The sequence below is a fragment of the Panthera tigris genome, chromosome E1, assembly GCF_018350195.1.
Source record: "Panthera tigris isolate Pti1 chromosome E1, P.tigris_Pti1_mat1.1, whole genome shotgun sequence".
In the NCBI taxonomy this organism is placed as follows: domain Eukaryota; kingdom Metazoa; phylum Chordata; class Mammalia; order Carnivora; family Felidae; genus Panthera; species Panthera tigris.
This window is the reverse complement of record NC_056673.1, coordinates 38378721-38400981: the sequence shown is the minus strand read 5'-3', so window position 1 is coordinate 38400981 and position 22261 is coordinate 38378721. Positions and strand designations below refer to the sequence as shown.

At 56.1% G+C, this 22261-nt stretch overlaps 3 protein-coding genes across 5 annotated transcripts; 1 reads left to right on the top strand and 2 right to left on the bottom strand.

Annotated features, from left to right (window-relative positions):
• Positions 1-1364: 1364 nt before the first annotated feature.
• PGAP3 (post-GPI attachment to proteins phospholipase 3) lies at positions 1365-15539 on the top strand. 3 transcript variants are annotated; one of them, XM_042966810.1, is made up of 8 exons: positions 1365-1627; positions 2879-2976; positions 3795-3947; positions 11911-11973; positions 12584-12645; positions 13001-13137; positions 13437-13641; positions 13805-15539. In XM_042966810.1, exons 1-8 carry the CDS (start codon positions 1447-1449, stop codon positions 13866-13868), a joined length of 963 nt encoding a protein of 320 aa, XP_042822744.1. In that variant the 5' UTR covers positions 1365-1446; the 3' UTR covers positions 13869-15539. The 3 variants fall into 3 exon arrangements, with proteins under 3 accessions (XP_042822744.1, XP_042822746.1, XP_042822745.1); XM_042966812.1 differs by lacking the exons at positions 13437-13641; positions 13805-15539 and having other exon boundaries at positions 12942-13060; XM_042966811.1 differs by lacking the exons at positions 1365-1627; positions 2879-2976 and having other exon boundaries at positions 2989-3947; positions 12942-13137.
• Positions 15540-16138: 599 nt separating this feature from the next.
• PNMT (phenylethanolamine N-methyltransferase) lies at positions 16139-18278 on the bottom strand. The gene is made up of 3 exons (XM_015539130.2): positions 17427-18278; positions 16766-16973; positions 16139-16662 (listed from the first exon to the last, which is right to left on the bottom strand). Exons 1-3 carry the CDS (start codon positions 17773-17775, stop codon positions 16221-16223), a joined length of 999 nt encoding a protein of 332 aa, XP_015394616.2. The 5' UTR covers positions 17776-18278; the 3' UTR covers positions 16139-16220.
• Positions 18279-19462: 1184 nt separating this feature from the next.
• LOC102962357 (titin-cap) lies at positions 19463-22081 on the bottom strand. Its single transcript, XM_042965817.1, has 3 exons — positions 21318-22081; positions 20577-21065; positions 19463-20329 (listed from the first exon to the last, which is right to left on the bottom strand). Exons 2-3 carry the CDS (start codon positions 20684-20686, stop codon positions 19936-19938), a joined length of 504 nt encoding a protein of 167 aa, XP_042821751.1. The 5' UTR covers positions 20687-21065; positions 21318-22081; the 3' UTR covers positions 19463-19935.
• Between the last annotated feature and the right edge of the window lie 180 nt (positions 22082-22261).

Genomic DNA, 22261 nt, shown 5'->3' with positions numbered 1-22261 from the left:
CGGGGTGGAGAGTGGGAGAGGAGGAAAGGCTGTCATTAATCTACACACACTAATTATGCATCTAGGCTACAAGGCTTCCATGCTTCAATGAGATGGGCATATTTGTGTGTGCTGTGGTGGTGTAGGCAGGAGGAGTGGATGTTAAAGCAAGTATCCTATTCCCAAAAGTCCTTCTCTTGATTTTCCTTGAAATGTTACACCTCTTGGATCTCAGCCTCGTCTAAATCACACTGATGGATTTAGCACCCAATTTTTTAACGTTGAATTATATTGTTCGTTCATTTAAAAAGGAAGGAAGGAAGGGAGGGAGGGAAGAAAGAAGAAATGCGTTCTTAGTGCCTAACATGATACAAATTGTGTACTAGTGCTGGAAGTAGAGTGGTAAACAAGACAGCAGAGGTCCCCACCCTGCCTAGGGAAAACATACCACTGTATTTTATATCATCCTCCAGGTGTTACCGCCCTCGGAAGTGGTGTTTAAACTGAGCCTAGAAGGGGTGCCTGGGTGGCTCAGTCGGTTAAGCGTCCGACTTCGGATCAGGTCATGATCTCGTGGCCCTGTGAGTTCGAGCCCTGTGTTGGGCTCTGTGCTGACAGCTCAGAGCCTGGAGCCTGTTTCAGATTCTGTGTCTCCCTCTCTCTGACCCTCCCCTGTTCATGCTCTGTCTCTCCCTGTCTCAAAAATAAATAAAACGTTAAAAAAAAAATTTTTTTTTTAACTGAGCCTAGAAGAATAAGCACGCCTGAGACTACAAATGATACAGATAAGGCAAGGCCAGGAGGGTTGAGAAACATGGCCCCTTGGCTCTGGCGCAGGGGCCAGATCGTACAGGGTTTGTGGAGTCATGATTTTATCCTGAGGTACTTGGGAGCCAGTGAAGAATTTTAAGAACAAAAGTGACAGGGTCAAATTTGAATTTGGAAACGGAACGCGGACTGGAGAGGACAAAGGTAGGAGGAGACAAAAGTCTCCCTTCCGGGAGACTCGGAAAGGGACTACTGCGGCAGTCCCGGCGACAGATGATGGTGATGTCTTTAACCAGGGTGGTGCCAGGGGAGATGGGGAAAGACATGGGCAGTTCCAGGTGCACTAGGAAGCGAAACCCGACGGGGGGGCTGGTGAAAGAATAATAACCGTACTTCAAATAAAGAGACCATGGAGAAGAAACAAGACGTATATTGATAGAAAAAAGAAAAAAAAAAACCCAACAATTTATTTTGCTCCTTAAGCCACCTGGCGACCCCCTTCCCTTAACCCTGCCGCCTCGATATATGCAGATGACAGTAAGACGAGGGGCGGGGCAGGCGCCCACAGAAATCCGGGAACTTTTATTTAAAGTGGGTGGACGTCACCGGAGAGCAGAATAAGGAACACAAGGCACTTCCTGTTGCTCCGGAAGTGAAGGCTCTTAAGCTGCTCCGCCGGCGGAGGGCCAGATTGAAGGGATGGCCGGGCGGACCGCGCGGCTGATGCTGCTGGCTGGGGCAGCCGCACTAGCAAGCGGCTCCCAGGGCGACCGCGAGCCGGTGTACCGCGACTGCGTGCACCGGTGCGAGGAGCGGAACTGCTCAGGGGGCGCACTGAGGCACTTCCGCTCCCGCCAGCCAATCTACATGAGTCTAGCAGGTAAGCCCCTCCCCGCATCAAGCCCCGCCCCTCGCCTTGGCTCCGCCCCTTGCGCCCCCAAACAACCTTTGAGTCTTACCTTCTTCCCCCGGGGTCCGTTTTTGTGTGTGTGAATGGAGCCCCAGGGTGGTTAGAGCATCATCAGACGGTCTTACTTTCCCAGAAGCTTTCATGTTTCACTTTATTTATTCAGTCAAATGGGAAGTTATTTAATACTCCTGGGTACAGGCCCTAGAATGACACTGAAATCAGACCAGCATCCTGCCGTTCGGGGTCACAGTCTGCACAGGGACATTAGCCTTCTCCAGTGCAAGGTAAAGGATGATTTGAGCACTAGAGGACCCTAGGGCAAGCAGTAGGAGCATATGGCAGGAAGGAATCGTTTCTTGCTTTGAGAGGGTAGGGACCGTGATCATCTTGGAACGTTCTGTGATGGAAGGGCTTCAAGATGGATACATTAAATTTGGACCTGTGGCCATAGTGGTCACCTGTCGTGTGACAGGTGTCACAATAGGTCAGTTAATTTTCACAGCCCTATAAGGTAGTTTCTCTTAACCCAGTTTTACAATGGGGAAATTCGGAGAGGTTAAGTGCCCTGCCCAAAGTCACACAGCCAGTAAGTGGTAAAGTGGAATTTCCAGTTGTAGCCTGTCCGACTACAAGTTTGTTCTCTTTACTATCCCTTTGCGTTCCAGAGCTAACGGAGAGAGTAGAGGCCCTGGGCAGATGAGGGCATATCCAGTAGCTTGGTTTACTCAGGGAGCAGGGTGCGGGGTGCCTGAAAAGGAGTATAGAAAATAAAGCTGGAAAAGGAATTTGGGGACTCAAAAGTCAGAGTGAAGAATTTGGGCTTCATTTTCATAGGACGGGGGTAAGATGGCAAGAGTTCTTACCTGGCAAGTGAGAGCAAAGCCTAAATTCAGGAAGAGCAAACATAAACCCACCTATCCACTAATGAGTCCACCAGATGCCGAAGTTCCCATCTTGGTGAAAGGAGAAGAGAAAAACATCTCTGTTTGTTCATTGCACATCCCCATCCCCTAAAACACATGCACACAAACACATACTTTTCCCTTATGTATATGTTCTACCATCTCTCATACATCCTAGCGGGAAGCCAGCATTTTGAGATTTCTTCTGGTCCTCTCCACCCTGCAGGCCCTCTTAGCCTGCATTTGAGCTTGAGTCCCATCTGCCCTCTCTGTGCCTCCCATGATAAGGAGTTCACCAGGTCACATTTCTCTGTTTCAGGCTGGACCTGTCAGGACGACTGTAAGTATGAGTGTATGTGGGTCACTGTTAGCCTCTACCTCAAGGAAGGTCACAGAGTGCCTCAGTTCCATGGCAAGGTGAGTTGGAGGGTCAGGATAAGTGTATGGTGGCAGTGTGGTAGGGGTAAGACACCCCCCAGTTAGACCACACCATCCAAGCAGTCTGAGCTGCGGGGTGATGGGCGTGTGTTTGGGGCAGGTACCTGTTCTCAAAATCTGCTGGTTTTCATATAATCAGATGGAACCAATGTATTCTGGCTCTAGATTTGGAATAACAAGATCTGGGAAGCTTTGTGGTCTCAGCCATGCTGGAGTTCTTAGGGTGGTTGAATGTCCTTGCTATGAGGACAAATTTTCTGACCCTCCACAGCATGCTGTCTTTTGCTTTTCCAGTAGAAGTTCAGATTAAAATAGTAATACCCCCTCAGATTGCCCAGTGAGTCATGGTTTGCTGGTGCTTTTTCATCCACTATGATTTTGTTCTGGACTATTGAGGTTGGCAAGAATTATTTTCCCCAATTTGTCAGAGTAAGCTGAGGCTCAGAGGCCTGTGGTCAGTGGTAGAGAAGGAGTATATTAGGATCTCTGTCTTCCTGATGGCAAGTCTAGGCTGTTTCTACCAGACCATACTGAGCCGTCTACACTGGCCCATCTGTTCTTCCCAGAAACCAGGCTTATAGTGCTGTGAGTGCTGGCCGAGATAGAGGGATGGCCTTCAGCTAAGGACTGGAGGAGAGCTCATTGACCCAAAGAGGGACTATACGTGAGGCTTTGGCCGAGGACGAGAGCTAAGGATCCAACTGAGGACCTGTTGATGTGGCATGTCAAGGAAAAGCATGTTGGGCTAGCTGGGGGTTGCTTGCTGCTCAGGCCCCCTCCATGTGCTCCCTTTTCAGTGGCCCTTCTCCCGGTTCCTGTTCTTCCAAGAGCCAGCTTCTGCCATGGCGTCTTTCCTCAACGGCTTGGCCAGCCTGGTGATGCTCTGCCGCTACCATACCTCCGTGCCAGCCTCCTCCCCCATGTATCCCACCTGCGTGGCCTTCGCCTGGGTAGGTAACTTGGCAGTATTCCTGCTGTACGCCATCATCTAGGAAGGAGGAACTCTTAGATCCCCATTCTCATCCAACAGGAGCTTCCCTTCACCTACCTTCCCCTCTGATTTCCAGGTCTAAAATTGCAGCTGTGGGGTGGTCAGGCCTAGGGAGAACACAGGGAAGGTGCTGAGTCAGACTTTACCTTTCTAGCAGAGTCCTAGGCCAGGATATTTGGAAGGGAGGGAGGAGGCCACTAAGAGACTCCATAGGGCAATTTACAAGCATAGAAGGGAGATGGGTGCTAGGGAGCATGCTGGGACCACAGGTCTTTCCAGGGACCCCCCCACCCCCCCACCCCCCGCCCTGAAGACTCAAAGCAATCTCAATCCTAGTCCAGGTCTGGAGGTACAGCAGCCACAGTACTCTATGTAGAGCCCAGCCTGGTCTTAGACCATCCCTGAGAAGTCGAAATATGTTCCATGTGAGTATCCAGAGAGGGCTCTGAGCTTTACAGGTGACTGGTCAGAGAAGCCTGGAATTGTGTGAGAAACATGGACTAGGGTACACATATGAACTGTGACAACCTTGGGGGGGGTGGTGAGAGTAAGAGGTTGCAATCAGAGACCCCACTGTAAGCCTTAGGGAAACAGTCTGCTCATTCACCTTCCTGCCACCAAAGGAGCCATTAATTCATGTATTGAGCGTACTATGTGCCCGGCACTTTGCTGGGTGCTGGAGATCCAAAAGTATATAAAAACAGACAGGGGGCATCTGGCTGGCTCAGTCATAGAGTGTGTAACTCTTTTTTTTTTTTTTTTTATTTAAGTTTATTTATTTTGAGAGACACACAGAGCAGAGGAGGGGCAGAGAGAGAGGGAGAGACAGAATCCCAGGCAGGCTCCGTACTGTCAGCACAGACCCCGGTGTGGGGCTTGAACTCATGAACCATGAGATCATGACCTGAGCCGAAACCAAGAGTCAGATGCTTAACCAACTGAGCCACCCAGGTGCCCCTCTTTTTTTTTTTTAATAGGCTTGACACCCAGCATGGAATCCAGTGAGGGGCTTGAACTCACAACCCTGAGATCAAGACCTGAGCTGAAATCAAGAGTCAGATGCTTAACCGACTGAGCTACCAGGCACCCTATAGAACATGCAACTCTTGATATCAGGGTCGTGAGTTCAAGTTCTACATTGGAGGTGGAGCTTACTTGAACAAAACAAAACAAAACAAAGACAAAAACAAAAACAAAAAATCAGGTTCCTCCGGTAGTAACCACACAAGCACACAATTGAACGTAAAAGTACAGTTCTGGGGAAAGTGCAGTGGAGATGTGTTGTAGGGGTGTGTGATGGGGTACTAGACCAGTACAGGGCAATCAGGGAAGGCTTCCCTGAGGAAGGGGCCTCTGAGGTAAGATTGGAATGATGAATGAATGTTAGCTAGGTGAATTCAGGGAGAGTAGGAGGAGTCATCTACATAGAAGACATAGAATGTGGACAGGCAGAAGAGAGTGAGAACCTGAAAGGCTAGGGGGTCGGCCATACAGGAAGCCAGGGAGTAGGTACCACACGTAAGCAGGTAGGCAGTGAATGGGGCTAGCCCGTGGAGAGCCTGGGGGGCACGTTAACACTTTAGATCTGGACTTTCAAAGCATCAGGAAGCAATGAGGGTCGGAGAGAAGAGGTTTCATGAATAGATTTGCTTGGAAAACTCATTCTGGCTACTGTGTAGCAAACAGATTAGAGGGGTAAGAGTGGATGCAGGCAGCTAGTTAGTTTTAGCATAGGGCACAGTAGCTAGACTGGTGCGGGGTTATTGAAGAGAACTATGTTTGAGCTATGTTTTGAGTTGACTTTAAAATTTTTAATTTATTTTATTTATTTGACAAACCCATGCATAGCTCTTACTGTATGTCAGGCACCATTCTAAGCATTTTATAAATATTAACCTCGTTAATCGCATAAATAGCTTATGAGATAGGTAGTATTATTATCCCAAGTTTACAGATGGAAACCAAGGGCTGAAAAGGTTAAGTAACCTGCCCTAGGAGCCAGAGTTTGAACCCAGGCATCTGGTTCCAGAGTCTGCACTTTTTTTTTTTTTTTTAAGTAGACACCATGCCCAGCGTGGGGCTTGGACTCACTCATATCCCTGAGATCAAGGGTCACATGCTCTACTGACTGAGCCAGCCAGGTGCCCCCAGAGTCTGCACTCTTACTATCTTAGCTGTGTTGACAAGCCTCAGTCGTAGGTTAGATGAGGAAAGAGGAATCAGGAATAACCCAGTGTTCCCACTTATGAGAGAGTGATAGAAGCCATGAGTGTGCATGAGGTCACCAAGGGGAGCTTAGCAAGAAGAGAAGGGATCTAGGATGGAGCCCTGAGGAGCCCCAAACATAATGATTAGATCAAGAAGGATGGGCCAGCGACAAGAGTCAGGAGTGGCTGGAGGGGTAGGTGGAAAACTAGGATACCGTGTGGTTGGGAAGCCCTGGGACAAGAACAGGGAGGAGAGGGTAGGCCGTCCTCTTGAATTCTGCTGGACAATCAAGAGAACTGAAGGACACCCTGGATCTGGCCACCCTGAGGTCTCTGAGGACCTTAGGAAAACTGGTAGTGTGGGGGTGCTAAGAAGTCCAGGCCAAGCCTCAGACTTAGGAGCTGGGGATCAGAAGGAGGGCAGGGGCGGGGAGGCTGTTAAGCCTCTGGGAAATGTTGATCCTTCGTAATCTTTTCTATTTAACAAATATTAATAATAAGTTATATGAATTGCGTAACAGGCATTGTCCTAAGTACTTTACATATATTTTTCTCGTTCAATCCTCATAATACCACCGTGAGCTCTGAGTAAGGCTCAGAGAGGGAAAACCTTGTCAAAGTCACCAGCTCACAAGTTGGTGACTGGTGGAGACAGGACTGACTCCAGGGCTGTCAGAGCACTTAGCCCCTCTCTTGGGCTGTGTCCATGATAAATGTCTGTTGAGCATTTGCTGTGGGTAGAGGCAGGAGTTAGCACTTGTGGGAACTGAGGCACCTGCCTCAAGAAGCTAAGCCTGGTGGGAAGCGCTGGTCCAGCTGTCCCGGGAGGCAGAATGCAGGCAGAGCCGAGGAGGGCTCAGGTAGAGAGCCCTCGAAGTAGTAAGGTGGGGAGACGTGTCCTCTAAGTGGAGAAGTCTTCCAGGGAAGCCCAGAGAGGGAGAGAGCCTCCATCGGGGACTCACAGGCCTGATAAGGCCTAGACTCATACAGATGAGGGGAGAAGAGGTTGGATTTCTGCATTCCAGGCTGGTGGCCCAGCAGCAGCAATGGGATGGAAGCTGGAGGATGTGGGACCGGGATAGGCAGCCTTGGAAAGGTCAGCCTGGCTGCGGTGTGGCTGAGTGCAAGGCAGCGGAGGGAGGTGAGGTGGCACAGAGAGGGCCCTGAGTGCTGAGGGGCAGGAGCTCTCGCATAGGCAGGGGGCTGGCATCCGCATGCCCTGTCACCGGCCCGGGAGGGATAGAACCACCACTTCCTGTTTAGGCCTCTCTCAGAGGAAAGAATTTGGTCCTGGCCAAGAAAGCAGGAAGGGCAGAGAAGCTGAGGAGAGTACACCTGTCCCTTGGGGTTCTTCCAGGGGTCGCTGCTTTCTGAGCCCACAGCCTGTACCCCCCGGCCCCAGCCCTGCCTGAGAGCACTGGACAGCCCTGCCTGCCTGAACTCCCTGAACAAAGCTTAGAGCCTCTTTGGAGAGATGCACAGGTCTGAGGGACCTCAGAGGGTCCCAGCCCTTGCCAGTGGTCACGTCACAACGCTCGTCTTAATCTCCCTGATTCTTGGGTCTTTCATTTCACTGGCATGTGCCACTCAGCTTCCTTCTTGGTGAGGGTCACACCTCCCAGTACCCTTGTAGTCCAGTGTGACCGAGGATCCTGAGGGACAGAGCAGGAGATGTTAGATTGAGAGAGGAGAGATACCTGGGGCCCGTGTCTTAGGACATCCTATGGAATATGGGGCTCTGGGACATAGAACCTCCTCATGCTATCACTAGGTCCTTGAGGGACAGAGTCTCAGTGTCCACACTCCCTCTGATGACCCAGTCTGGATTGTACACTTGATCTTTAGTCCGGTGCACCTGTGTTTATAGGAGGGAGGGATCCTGAGCTGAATGGAGGGTGTGGCAGTGGACTTTGTCTTGGGCTGGGTCTTCTGGAGCGAGTGGGGCTCCTGATTTCTGTTGGGATAGGACGGGAAGGCCTTTTCCAGGTTCAGTCTTAGGCAGTGGGGTGGGCAGGGGGTTCTCTCAGTCTTTTTTCCTGGGAAACAAGGAGACCCTGCCCCAGCAGGGCTGATGAAGCTGGCACCAGAAGGGAGCCTCTGCCTTGACATTTGGATCTGGGCTTGGGCTGGGAAGCTGCCAAAGCTCTGCACATCACAGACCTTTGACTTCAGGGAGCTGGGGGCCCCTGCTGTCTGTAGAGCCAGGAGGCCAAACCAGTTCCCCTCCCCTTTGCCCAGTGAAGAAAGGTCCTGAGAAGTAGAGGTGAGAGGATGAGAGTGCCAGCAAAGCCCAAACCGTCTCTGCAGGATGCTTGATGGAGGTGGGGACTGACTGTGCTCTACCTCTGCTGAGGAAACTACAAGAAGAGACAGGTTGAGTCTGCAGCAGAAGGATGGTTAGACTTCAGGAAGGACTTCCCATGGGTCAGAGAATGGCAGGAAATCAAGGAATCTTTTTTGATGGTGGAAGAAGCCATCTTTCCCCCAACTCCATCTGCCTCTTCCCCTCTTCTCTCTCAGGAGTGAAGCGGATCAGGGTTGCCCTGACTGAGGCAGGGGATGAGACACTGTGGCCTCTGGGAGGGGGGCAGGGTGGCAGCAGGCGTCATATTTAACATTCTGCCTCCCCCACTTCTGAGACACTGAGCTATTTAAAGACCCACATGTCCCCACCACCACGGTGTCAATGACAGCCCCGAGCACTGGGGCTTAGCACTGGGGTCGAATTCCTGACAGATCTGGCTCATTTGGCATCCAACCAGTTTCACGGCTGTGATATTTTTGTCTCAATTTTCTTATTTTCCAACAGACTGAAACAGCCTCCCGCTCTCCCTCACCCAGCCTTCCCTGTCCCCTTCCATTTCCACCCTGTTGGCACCCTGCCCCTGGCCTCCCCCTTTCCTCAGTGTTTACACAAAGCTCCTGGGGCCCTGCTGGGCAGCCCAGCACCCTCCTGGCCTGTCTGATTGGCCAGCTACCATCTACCTCCCCCCATTCTGCTCAAGCTTGGCTGAGGAGTCTGGGAGCAGCCATACACTTGAGGCTTGGAACCTTTCCCTTCCTTCCCCGTCTGTCTGTCCCCTTTGCTTGAGTCTTGATTACAAACTCTGAGTGAAGAGAAACAGTATCTCTTCTGTGACTCCTGGGGGGAGACTGACATTTATGGGAATACCTACTATGTGCCAGGCAGCCGTAACAGCAGCTGTTTATTGAGTGGCTTCTTTGTGCCAGACATTCTACAGACATCATCTTCAGGACCCTCTTATGCAGTGGGTGTTATTATTAACCCCATTTGCTAGATGAGACAACTGAGACTCAGAGATGTTATTGGTTCAAGATCACACAGCTATTTAGGGGCTGAGGCAGAACTTGAATCCAGGGTCCGTCTTATTATGGAGGCTCTGGAAATTCTGCCTCTAGCACGAACAGTGGGGTGGGCCGAGGCAGCCGTGGGGAGACCACCTCTTCTCCCCCTGGACTCCTTTGGCCTTCAGGGAGAGTGGGAGGCAGACTTGGCCTCTTTAGCTTCAGGTCTGTGGAGAGATGTGAGAGTCCCATTCTGCTCAACAAACTGGGAACAAATAACACCTAATGGTTTACCCCGTCCTGGGCACTGTGCTATACATTGTGTTTGTATTGCTCATTAAATCCTTGTCAATACTATGATTATTCCCATTTTACAGAGGAGAAAACCAAGGCACAGCAAGGCTAAATAACTTGCCCAAGGACACACGGGAAATGCAGAGCTAGGATTTGAACCCTGGTAGTCTGACCCTTGGCCCTGCATTCTTAATGACACTATCTCCCAAGTCTGAGGAGAGGGCCAGAAGAGGAGTCCCTCATAATGGGACACTTCCCAGGCGAGAGGGGACATTTCAGGGGTGCAGAGTCCAGGCTTCAGGTGGGTCTCTATAAGTGGGAGGCACCCTGGGGAGGCAGTTGGACAGGGGACCAAGCAGTTCCCATTCCATCCTGTAGAGCTAAGCCCTGACCCTGTGCTCCCTCTCCCCCGCTTCCAGTGTTCCAGCCACCACTTAGCTCAGTCCTCTTGTCACCTCTCCCTTCCTGCTGTGGGTGACAAGGAGGACTGGTTGGCTGCCAGTCCCTGCTGCCTTCCCCTCCACCTCCCTCTCATACTGGCTCTGGGGCCATTCTCCTCCCCAAGAGTGTCCCTGTTCCTGGCCTTCCCTGGAGACCTGGCCCATGTGATTTCCTGGGCTCTGTCTCCAGCCCCAAGTCTGCTCCTCTCTCCATGCTGACCCTGAGCATCACAGACCTCGTGGGAGCAGTGTCTGAGAAGCCACCCTGTTCTGTCCCATTTTCCAGCCTCCAGACCATGCCTCCTATACCATCTCTGGGGAAGACCCAGGGATGGGACTGGATGGCCATCTTTAAAAGAGCAAGCAACCAGACTTAGAATAATCACCTGATGTCAGGGCTGGAAAGGGACAAAGGATCACTTAGGCTAGCTCCTGACTAGTCACAGGGGAAAGCTCAGGCCCAGAGGGCAGGGCCTTTGTCCAGGTCATGAGGAACCTAAGCCGAGAGACTCAGCCTAGGACCCAGGCCAGACAGGCTTGCATGGGGCTACCTGAGCTTCCAGAGACCTCTAGTGCTGACTGGCTTTGCACAGAGTCTTGCCTGCCTCCACCCCTTTGCTCTTCCCGTTCTCTCATAAGCCCCTTCAGGCCTGCGATAGGGAACCCATCCCACTGTCTGACCCTGCTGCAGGACTGGATAGAGAGGCCTCTTCCCTGCTTCTTCTGTCCTGTGCCTGGCCAGTCTTCCTGCTGTCCTGGACCCAAGTGAGCAGCTCCTGGCCTTTACCTGTCTTGGGCAGGCCTGTCCCACCCTAGGGCATCCCTCTCTATCTCTAGGGCATTCTAGGCCGGACCTCAGCCTGCCGGTTTTTTTCCTCTGACCAGTTGTCACTAGTTTCCCAGCCCAGTGTAGGGAACCTCCACCTTAGCCCGCCCTTCTTTCAGTGATTTGGGCCTCTACTGTGGATACAGCGCTGACTCCCACAAGGTCTAGGACTCATTTGCAAGATGTTTTGTACTGTCTCCTTGCAGTTAATTTCCAGGGAAAAGGCCTCGAATGGTCTCCCGGGCCCTTGCCCACCACAGCCCCTTCAACCTTCTGTTCCTCCCAGAGCCTCAGAGCAGCAGCCACTGGTCTGGCAGGTTGGGCTGGGCCACCCAGGAGGAAGCTGGGCTCAGTGGGCCAGCCTCCTCCATAGAGACTTGGCCCCAGTGGGATCTGCTTGATCTCCCTCCCTTGCTTGCTTTCCTCGGGACACACCCCAAGCTGGCTCGAGCCCCTCCACCCCACCCACTTCATTCCCGCCCCCAGAGGCTGAGGTCACTGGCTCCCCTGGCCAGGGTGGGGCTGTCATCACCTGCCAGTTGGGGGAGGAGGCAAGGTCCCCCCAGGGGCTGTTGTCTTAGCGATTGAGTAAGCAGGGAACTTGGCTGTGCCGGAACTGGGAACTGGTTCCCAGGCCAGGCCGGAACCTGTGGAGGCTGCAGCCCCCATGGCCCAGGGGGTTCAGGGTTCTGGGAAGCTGAGGGCTCGGGTTTGTTCTGTGGGCTTCAGGGGCAAGGGAAAGCATGTTTCTCTGCTGCAAAGAGCCCCTTCCCCAAAGAGAGACTCCTGTGAATGCTCTAGGGGTCCTCCCCACGTCAAGACACCATGCTTACCAGCCCCTCCCTACAGGTCTCCCTCAATGCTTGGTTCTGGTCCACAGTCTTCCACACCAAGGACACCGACCTCACAGAGGTGAGCACCCCTTCGGCCCCTCTCCTGCTTGGGACAGTCCCACAGGAGCCCAGAAAAGGTGGGGGTCAGCTCTTCGGTTTCATAGGGACTCCATTTACAGAGCACTCGCTATGTGCTAGGCATTTTTAACCTATTCGTGCCCTTGAGCGTCACTTGACCCTGGTGAGGTAGGTGTGATTATTGGCTCTTCTTAACTGATGAGGCAGCTGAACCTTGGAAAGGCAGAACTACTCACCCCCCCAAGGGTGCAGCCGGTTCTTGGGCGCAGGGCTGTGGGACTCGAGGCTGCGCTCCAGGTTCTGTGGTGTGCTCATGTATTTTGGAGTCTTGGCAGGCACCTCCACCGATGCCTCCAAAGCCTCGCTGCTGAATGCATTTTAAAAAGTTGTAGAATATGAATACAAGGGTCCGACTGTTAAATTCAGGAGTGAACCAGCAACAGGCAGAAGGGGCACGAGACATGGACCCCCATGTTAGAGTACGGCTGCGCCTCTGCCCCCGCCCTTTGCCCCCACCCCTGGTGGGTCCTCTGGGGGCCCTGCCCATACAAAACCTTTTCCGCCTCCCCTCCCCTCACACTGGCCCCTCACCCAGCTCTCCCCGTCCTCAGAAAATGGATTACTTCTGTGCGTCCACCGTCATCCTACACTCTGTCTATCTGTGCTGCGTCAGGTGAGCCCATCTTGGCCTCTGTGGGGGCAAAATCAGGCACTGGGGGCAGAAAGGGGTCACCTTACCCACCCTTGGGGGGTGCTCTCCCCAGGATCTTGCACCCCAACACACATACACACCCTCCAGGCTGTTCTGAATGGGGACTCGGGGGGTAGAATTGGCTCTTTCCAAGGAACGGAGGCACTTGATCCCAGGCCCCTGGAGGTGGATTGGAGGCCTGCCCAGCTGGCTTGTTTTGGTGGGGGGAGGAGGGCAGTGGCTTCCACATACTGATGTCGGGGTGAGGGGATGTTTAGGAAATGCTGCCCTGGGCACGGGCCGCCCTCCACCTGAGCAGCTCTGGATGGTGGGGCAGGACCGTGGGGCTGCAGCACCCGGCTGTGGCCAGTGCCTTTCGGGCCCTCCTGCTGCTAATGCTGACCGCGCATGTCTCCTACCTGAGCCTCGTCCATTTCGACTATGGCTACAACCTGGCGGCCAATGTGGCTATTGGTGAGGCACGGGGAGGGACCCGAGGCTCCTGGGGTTATGGGGGAGTGGGGGACCCAGCCCGTCTGTAGAACTGCTGGCCTGGGGTGGAGGTACAGATTTGGTGCTGTTCCTGGAGAAGGTTCTAGAGAGCCCCTTAGGGTGGGAGAAGGGGAAAGAATTTGGGGTGGGAGAGAGGGGAGGCTGGCAGGAGAGTCTGAAGGTGGTCCTGAGGTCAAAGAGCATGAGGATGGTGGAGGTTTTGTTGGGGGGAGAAGGAGGTCCAGGGAGTGAGCCTCTCCCCACCCCCCGCCCGCACCCAGGCCTGGTGAACGTGGTGTGGTGGCTGGCCTGGTGCCTGCGGAACCAGCGGCGGCTGCCTCACGTGCGCAAGTGCATGGTGGTGGTCCTGCTGCTACAGGGGCTGTCCCTGCTTGAGCTGCTCGACTTCCCACCTTTCTTCTGGGTCCTGGACGCCCACGCCATCTGGCACATCAGCACCATCCCGGTCCACGTCCTGTTCTTCAGGTGGGTGCTGCTCCCTGCCCAGCGTGCACCTTCTTTGTGCCCATCCTCACCCGCTCCTTTGAGGAGACTGAGGCCTCTGTGCACACTGGCCCCCCTGCCTATACTCACCCCCACGGGGTGCTCTCAAAGCCATACCTCAGTGGGCTCCTCCCTCTGCCCACAGCTTTCTGGAAGATGACAGCCTGTATCTGCTGAAGGAATCAGAAGCCAAGTTCAAGCTGGACTGAAGGCCCTGGGAGCGTGTCTGCCCCACTGGGGGTCCTGCCCTCTCCCCACTGCTCCCCTTCTCCTCATAATCCTTGAGATGATTTTTTTTTTTCCTTTTAGCATCTTGAACTTGGACATGAAGGGTGTGGGCCCAGAATCATGTAACTGCCCATCCCCTTGCTTGCCCCCACATGGCCCTCCCAGGCCTTGGAGTCTGTTCAGGCTTGGCCTCTCAGCATCTGGGGTTAGAGAATGGGCAGCCTCTCCAGTCCCTGGAGCAGAATTGGAGTAGAACTGTGTTCTTAGCTCCACCAAGGGGAGAGCTGCCTCTGCCTCCCCATCAGCCTCTTCCCCACATCCCCTCAGTGCCTGGGTGGTTCCCACAGCTGTTTGTCTATCTGGGAAACCAGGTACTACAGGCCTTTGGGGACAGTGGGGTCCCCTCCTGTTACCCCCCTGCCCTCCTCCAGGGCACCACTAGGTGGCACTAGACTCTTGCTCTTTGGCTACCCAAGTTCCAAGGTTGGTCTCATTCTCCCCATGGGATCTTGAGGGACTAAGCCCCTGGAACTGGGGAGTGGTCTTACCCTGACTGTTGCTTCAGCCAGACCCCCAAGAGGCCTCACTGTGTTCCTTCCCCCTTCAAGGCCAGAACCCCACACAGCCCAGGACGGGAATCCCTCTGGCTCCTCTGCTGCTGTTCTGGTTGAGAGCCTGCACGTGAATGTGTACGGGAGTGTGAACCAGACTGAGTGCATAGGTGACAGAGTGGTGGGCACGGGCCTGAGGTGTGTGGGATGCTGGGTGGGGCAGTGTGTATGAGCGTGGGTGGAGAGTGGGGTGGGGTGTGAGTGGTTTTAAAGTGTGTGCTGCAGGACAGGTGGGTGAGTGTGAGTGCCATGAGTGTACCACACAGTGGGGGCAGGTTGGAGAAATATGGGGTATCGAGTTACCACCACCAAGTACCTATTGAGCACTAGCTCTGCACAAGGCCCCAGGCCAGGCAGAGAGCCAGGATATCCTCAAAGTCTGGCTGGGGGTACGAGTGTCCAGGCTGCATGTGTGTGTTTCTGTCCATTGCCCCCACTTTACAGCCCTCTAAATCTCGGAGGGCCCACACACAACTCAAGATCACCCTCCAGAACCAGCCTCTTGGGAGTCAGAGGGAGGTGGGGAAATGGAGATCCTCTGCGCCTCTCCAGCCTTCTGTCTCCTTGCCTAGGCTTGGGTGGCCTTCCCTTCCCGGAGTAACCTACCTGCTAAGCCCCTTTGTCACAACCTGGACCTTGGGAAGGGGGGCGATCTGAGGGAGTAGGGGAGGAGGATTGTGGCTGGGTCTGGTTTCTGGCCTTCCCAGAGACAGGCAGGGGCCACGCTGTACCTGCACCCCAGTAAAGGTGACCCCTGCTAGTTGCCAGCAGCCCTGGCACATTCGTGCTCCGCAAGGATACGACGTGAAGCTCCAGAAACTTTCCATCCAAATGCAGTCTGTGTGACTGGAGCAGGGAGTCTGGATTCTTGTTCTTTCCCTGCCCTCTTGCCCTCCCTGGAGTCGGGGCACTGTACTAGGACTCCAACCTCAGACTCGGGTGACCTGTGTTGTTTTTTTTTTTTTTTTTATATTGAGAACTATTTTAAGGTGAGAGAGAGGGTAGCAAGGAACATTCTTAATAAACGAATTCTCAGCCTCACCTACCCTTGTTCAGCTCATTTGTGTGAGTAGTGTGGGCTTGGAGGGAAGGAGAAGACACCTGGCTGGAGGCAATAGGCAGGTGGGGTCTCTACCTAGGCACTGGGGGTGGGGATGGCAGGGACCAGATGCAGAGCAGCAGCAGAGCTGGGCGGAGCTCCAGTGCAGGGGGAGTGGGCTCTGGGAGAGGGAACTGGTGCCTGCATTGTAACTCCTTCCCCCTGCACTGTCCACTTCAGTCTCCTGATTATCTCCCCACTCCTCCCCTTCTGGCCTGAACTAGGCTCTACTACTGTTTGTTACTTAACCTTCCTGAGTTTCACCTGCAAACAGGACAACCGGACCTGCTGAATGTGAGGACTGAACGGACCTAATAGGTGCCTGGCACATAGCAGATGCTGAATGAATACCCGCTGACCTTGGCTTTCCTTAGTTTGGGAAGAATGAGTGGTAAAGAAACCTACCTTCATGGAAGCTTCTGGGAAAAAAAAAAAAAAAAAAGGCTAGGGTTGGTAGCTTTCACACCCCCACAACCCTAGAGAGAGCTCTGGGCCCTTGTTTCCCAGAAGAGCCACACACAGCTGACACTCAGCAGGAGGAACTGATTTCTTTATTAGGTGCCACCACAGATGACAGGGAATCTGGGTATATGAGAGCCATCAGCACAGGGTGCACTGGGCCATCACACCCCCACCTTCTTCTGGGCCCAGGCGAAGAAGATGCCCTTGACATCGTCTACACCTGTCTGGAGGCAGGCAGGCATGACGTAAGTGCGCAGGTCCCGCACCTCATAGCCGCTACGAACCAAGGCCTCCACCACCTTCTCTTTACACATGGGTACCACCACCAGCCGGGCCTCCCCAGCCAGGTACCATGACTCCTCTAGGGCCCCGATGAGGAGGAGGTGCCCCCCAGGCCTCAGCAGAGTGGTGATGTGATCCAGGGCCCTCTGGAAGCTGGCAAGGTCTGGGCTTACAGCCTCCAGGCAGAAGGCAGAGACCAGGGCATCGGCAGGCAGGGGCGCCAGGCTCCCAGCACCCAGGGGCTGGGGCTGGTGCACATCGATGTGCAAGACCCGCTTCACCCTGGCTCGCAGCTGGCGCTCCTTTTCCTGCCAGGGCTCGCTGTGCAGGGGCAGAAGGCAGGGTCAGGACCAGGGCTCAGGGCCGCCCCACGTTCAGTCCTCTGTTACCCCCCTGCCAGCCGCTCCACGGGAAGCTCCCTTACCCCTTGCCCTCAATGAGGCAGACGTGCTGGCTGTACATGCTCCAGTCGAAGGCCCCGGGCTCCTCCCGAAGCCAGAGCCCCAGCTCCCGGCGGTTCACCTCCAGAAAATCTGTCATGGTGATGTCCTCAAAGTGGGTGCAGGCGCTGAGCAGCTGGTATATGGTGGGGCCTGAACCGATGTCGATGAGGGTGTGTCCAGACACCTCACCTGGGAGGGCGCAGGGAAGAGGGTCCTGGTGCCAACCCTGTCCAAGCATCCCCTGCCTCGGTCACTCTCTCCCTTACCTGCTTCTCCCTCCCTCATTCCCTTCCTCCTCTGTAAAGTGTATCTCCATCTGGAAGACAGTCCCCGCCAGTTGCCTCTTCCCTCCCCAGTCTCTGCTTCCATCTCTTTTCTTGGCGTCTCTCTTCATCTGGGGCCCTTTCCTGCATCCCCCACTTCACCTCTCAATTGTGAACGATCTGCCCCTCCCCCCATGCCCTCCTCACAGGTCTCTCTATGCCCTCCCGCCCCCGCAAAGGGATATTGCTTCTCTTCCTCTTCTATTTTCACTCCTAACTACCTATCTGTGCTCCTTGGCCCCCCTCGGGCTCTGGCGTATGCCCCTTTAGTTCCCTGATGACTTCTTGTCCTCTCGGCCTCAGTTTCCCCCGCGCTCACCGGTGGCGAAGGTCTGTGCCAAGCAGCTCAGTTTCCAAGGCCCGACGCCGTCCGGGCTGCTCAGGTCGCCCCGAGGGGGCGCGTAGTTGTTGCGGAGGTAGGCGCGGGGCTCGAAGCGCTGGTAGGCGGAGGCGACCGCCGCCCGGCCCGGATCCGGGTCCGAGTCGGGGACTGCGCCCGCAGCGGGATTCGGGTCTGCTGCGCTCATGCTGCCGCCGCCGCCCGCCCGGTCCTCGCGCTTCGCGGCCCCTTTATGTGCCGCCCAAGTCCAGGCCCGACCCTCCGCTGCGGGGGCGGCGGCTGAGCCAGGAACCGCCCGGGGCCCCGCGTTGCATTTCCCCCACCCCATCCATCTCCCTTAGTGTCCGAGCGGCAGACACTCGGGGCACGTGTGGGGCGGCCCGGGCACGTGTGACCCCCACCCCCACCCCGCTCCTCCGCTGCGCCCGCGCCCCGCCACTCTGCCTCACCGGGCCTGGCCCCAGGCAGCCAGCTTCGTGCCCCCAAGACCCTTAGATCCCCGCCCTGCCAGCCCCCAGCTCTTCGCGTCGCTCTCCTCCAGCTCCCCGGCCATTCACCCCCTTCGCCCGGCACCCCATTCCTTCTCTTTGGCCCAGGGTCCAGTCGGCGCTGTCCCACTGCCCACCTCCCAGCGCTCTCGTCCCAACCCCGGGCCCGACCCCCTGCGGGCTCTCCTTCCTCCTAGACACCCCGTCCCACATCCACCCCTTTCCTTGGTTTGGTCACCCCAGCTCCCCCTTCCCTCCTCCAGCCCTCTTTCGTCCTTTCCTCCCAACCCTCGTTCCCCAGCGCCCCCCACACCCACTCCGGAAAGGACAGTCCGTTCTGGCCTCCGCCACCGTCGCGGTCGCCCCGGGGCGCTAGAGCGGAGCTCCGGCCCCGCCCGTCCGATGGCAGCAGCGATAGGGGATGTGAGCGGGGCTAATGCACTTAGCCTTCCGAACAGCGGGGCCTCCCGGCCGGCCCCGCAGGCTCTGAGCCGCTTATCTGGGGGCTTCTGAAGGCAGAAGGTCGGGACATTCTAGCCATGTCGGGCACGCGGGTCCCTGGTGAGGGCGGAAGGACGCAGGTGTTCCCCGGACTGCCGCGGTCGCCAGGGGGCGCGGGCTGGGCCTTAGGTGCCAAGGGATTTGGGGTTGCACCAGTCTGGGGTCTCTGACCCCTCTCCTTCCCCAGCCCACACGCATTCCCCTTTCTTGGGGAGGGGGTCAGGCCAGGCCTGTAGGTCCTGCTTGGCACTCCAGGTCAAGATGCCAGGGTCTCCCCTCCTTTCTCCCCCAAATGGGAAGTGGATTCCATGGAGCTATCTCCATGGTCTTCCTGGAGTGGACCCCTTTGGGCCAGTCCAGTGCACCTCTGCTCTAGGTAGGCTACGAGCCCCTGTCCAGATGGGCCCCTAGCCTCCTCTGTGTCCTCACCTCTGTGCCCTCACCGGTCCCCACCTTGTCCCAAGAGGAACATGTCTCCTTGTTGGGCCAGGCAATCAGGTTGGGACATGAGTCACAACAGCTGCAGGGGTCACAGACAAGAACCCGACCCTCCACTCCCCACAACCCACCCTGGGCTCCCTGGGCAGGGTGGGTAGAGCGGCTGACCGGAGCCAAGGACTGATCCTGTCTGGATTCAGAACTGAGAGGTAGGTCAGCCTCGGGGTCAGTGACCCCATCCACACCCTTAGGTACAGCCAAGGACAATCCTGGTGCCAGCCCCCTCCCTACTCTCCATGAGATCATTTAAACACACCCTGGATGCCAGCTGGCCTGCTGGGCACTGCCCAGTGCCAGGGGACTGGACACAGAGTCCAGGAACTGCACAGCAGAGCCAGGGCATGGAAGGGGGCCTGGACAGACAGCCACCCTGTTTACAGCTCTGTTCCTGTCTCCTCTGCCCCCACCACCAAGCATGGAGCGTACCCACTAGCTCTGCCATATTTAGCTCAGATGCAAGGCCTATTCCCAGAAGTGAGCATGGGGGGACACCAACGGGCTGGCCCCCACAAGGAAAGAGACGGAAAGTCTGGAACACAATTGAGCATTTATTGCAGCACTAACAGAGGATGCTGGGGGCCCCACTCTGCCTCTGCCTTCTTCACGTCCCCCTCACGCCAGTCTTCTCCAAGCCTCTTCTCAGAGCATTCCAGATCCCCTTAACACTTTTCCTCATCTTTCTCTGAAGCCGAAGCCTGGACCAGGGTCATTCCTCTCAGGGACCTCTTGTCCTCACCAGCATCTTTTGTCCCTTCTCCTGGGGCTGGGGGTACTCGGCTGTGCTGGCCCCCAGCTCTCTACCCTTCGTGTCCACTGTCTTTGCCCCCCTCCCTTTGGGAACTCAGGGGACCCAGGCATCCTGGCCTCTGGCTCCCTCCTCCCCTAGCCCCCAACTCTGGGCAAACTACAAAGCATCCATGGCCAGCAGCTGCCCTCCATGGTCCTAGCCAGGAAGGGCCCAGCCCACAGTGGGCACAGTGGAGCCCGAGTCACCGTCCCTCTCAGCCTCTCTGTGCTTCCTGGGACATGGAGCGGGACAGGGAGCGACGAAGGGCACCGGGCTTGCTGACAGGCACCACAGGGGGCAGCTGCTTGGTGATCTCCGCCACGTCCTGGCGCTCCATACACTGGCCCCCCAGGGCTGTCTCCAATGCCAGCAGCTCCCGCAGCTGGAGGGGGGTGTCCTCGCGCTCCTCCTTGGCGGCACCCATCTTGGCGGGGGTGAAGATGGGCAGTGGCAGCACCCGCTGGTAGGGCAGCTGGTACTCCTGCAGCCCGCGGCCGAGGATGCCCATACGCATCACCAACCAGGGGGAACGCTGCACCAGCGCCTGGCACTGTCCCTGCCGGTGGTAGGTCTCATGCCGCTGGGTGTCCTCCTCGTGCAGAGAGCAACTGGGGAGGAGAGGGGAGGGGGGTACCCAGCTCCTGAAATCTGCTACCCTCCAGTCACGAGCTGGGTAGGGGGCTCCCTGGGGCTGCCAGGACCTGGGGTGCGGAAGGGGTGACTCCACTCTCCCCAGTGGCCCCTCTCCTTGTCCCTACCCCCAGAAACTTCTGCAGGGCTTTGTGCTCTGGCCTCCTGAGCCTCAGGAGGGGTGTTGTAGGGCAGAGGAGGAACTCCCAGCTGGCTGGCACTCACCCCTCCTCAGGCCGTGTGGACAGCGTCAGATCCTTCCATTCAGCCCAGAAGGCTTCTCGCCGCTCACAGTCCTCCTCGGACACCTGGCAGCTCAGCTCTGCGGTCGCCATGATCAGTGCTCACTCCCTCTCAGCTCTGCTCCTCCCAGGCCCTTTAAATAGCCCCCTCCTCCACCTCCTCCAGGGGCTATTTTCAGCCCCTCTGGCGTCAGATGCTATAAGCAGAGCCAAGGCTCACTGATGGGGGACTCTGCGCCCAGGGTGGGGGCTGGGGTACCTGGATTCCAGCTGCCCCCGCCGGGTCAGCAGTCAGCTTCCAAAGAGATCAAGATGCTCCAGAGGAGGGCAGGAGTCCTCAGAGTGACACCTCCAGGTGTCTGACACTCCTTTGACACTGTCTGAGACCAGGCACGTGCCCAGCCTCGTGCCACCTTGGCACTTGCCCTCTGTCCCACCCCTTTCCTCTTGCCCAGGGAAGACAGCAGCCTGTCTGTAAACAGAGCAGGAAATGGCAGGAATCGAGGCCCATTCTGGGCTCTGTACCAGGCCATCAGGTCCTACCCCCACTCCTCTCCTCTGCCTGGGATCAAGGGCATAGCCCCTGGCCATGCCCCTTGACAGGAAGGGACAGTGCAACCACAGCCTCAGGTGTCTGCACCCAGAGCCCTGGTCCCCAACTGCCACCACGACACTGGCAGGAAATTACTTGGTTAATTCCATACCTGGGACCCTGGGCATGAACCTTTGCCAGAGGTTTTCCTTTCTCGTGGCCAGTGGTCAGAGAAGTGGTTTCCCAAGTCAGGCCAGTCACGTCGTAAAGAGCAGATGCGGGTGGCCGCCCCTATCACCAACACCCCCAAGCAGGTGAGATGGGAATTCAGGGGCTCTGATGGGTGGTACAATCAGATCTGGCTCTAACTCCAACTCAGCCATAAACAGGCTGAGCATGGGGCAGTCCCTGCCCCTCTCTGGGCCTCATTCTCTGGTCTCAACAGCCTGACCAGTTCTACTATGCCATCTGGGAGGGGCCTGGCTCTCCTTCAAGGGGAGCTGGATGGCTGCTGGGGAAGCCGAGCACCCAAGGGAAGCAACTCACGGTGCAGGAATACACGTTGCACGGAGTGGGAGTGAGGAATGAGGACATCACTGGGTGGACACAGCAAAGGGCACGGGAAGAGGCCACACAGGAGCAGAAGGCCTTGCCGGAACAGCACAGCGCCCAGCAGCTGGAGAGGCCCATGGGCACCCACCTGGGGCAGAACTGCGGACTCCTGATTACCAAAGCAGCAGGCCTGATTCTCATTTTCTTCTAATGACAGCCCCATGATCTAACGAGTCTCATTTTTACAAAGCAGGAAATGGAGGCTCAGAGAGGTAGATTTACCCAGGGTCACACACCTAACAAGGCCCAAGATAGTACCCTTCTGGCCGTATGCTAGTTGCCCCATGGGAAGCCTGCGGGCAGGGAGGGAGGAAGGAGGGCAGGTGTGGCAGTGGTCCCTGTTAGCGCCCCCCCCCCCCACCCTCCGCCCCGGGAGCTGACTCTATGCTGCCCCTAGTGAGTGTGCTGGGGGCGGAGAGGGTAGGTGAGTGCAGCAAGAGAGACCCAGGGAGACCTGAGATGCCTCAGTGACCCACGAGCCCGGGCCCCACCCCAGGCCGGCTGTGGGACCCCAAGGACAGTCA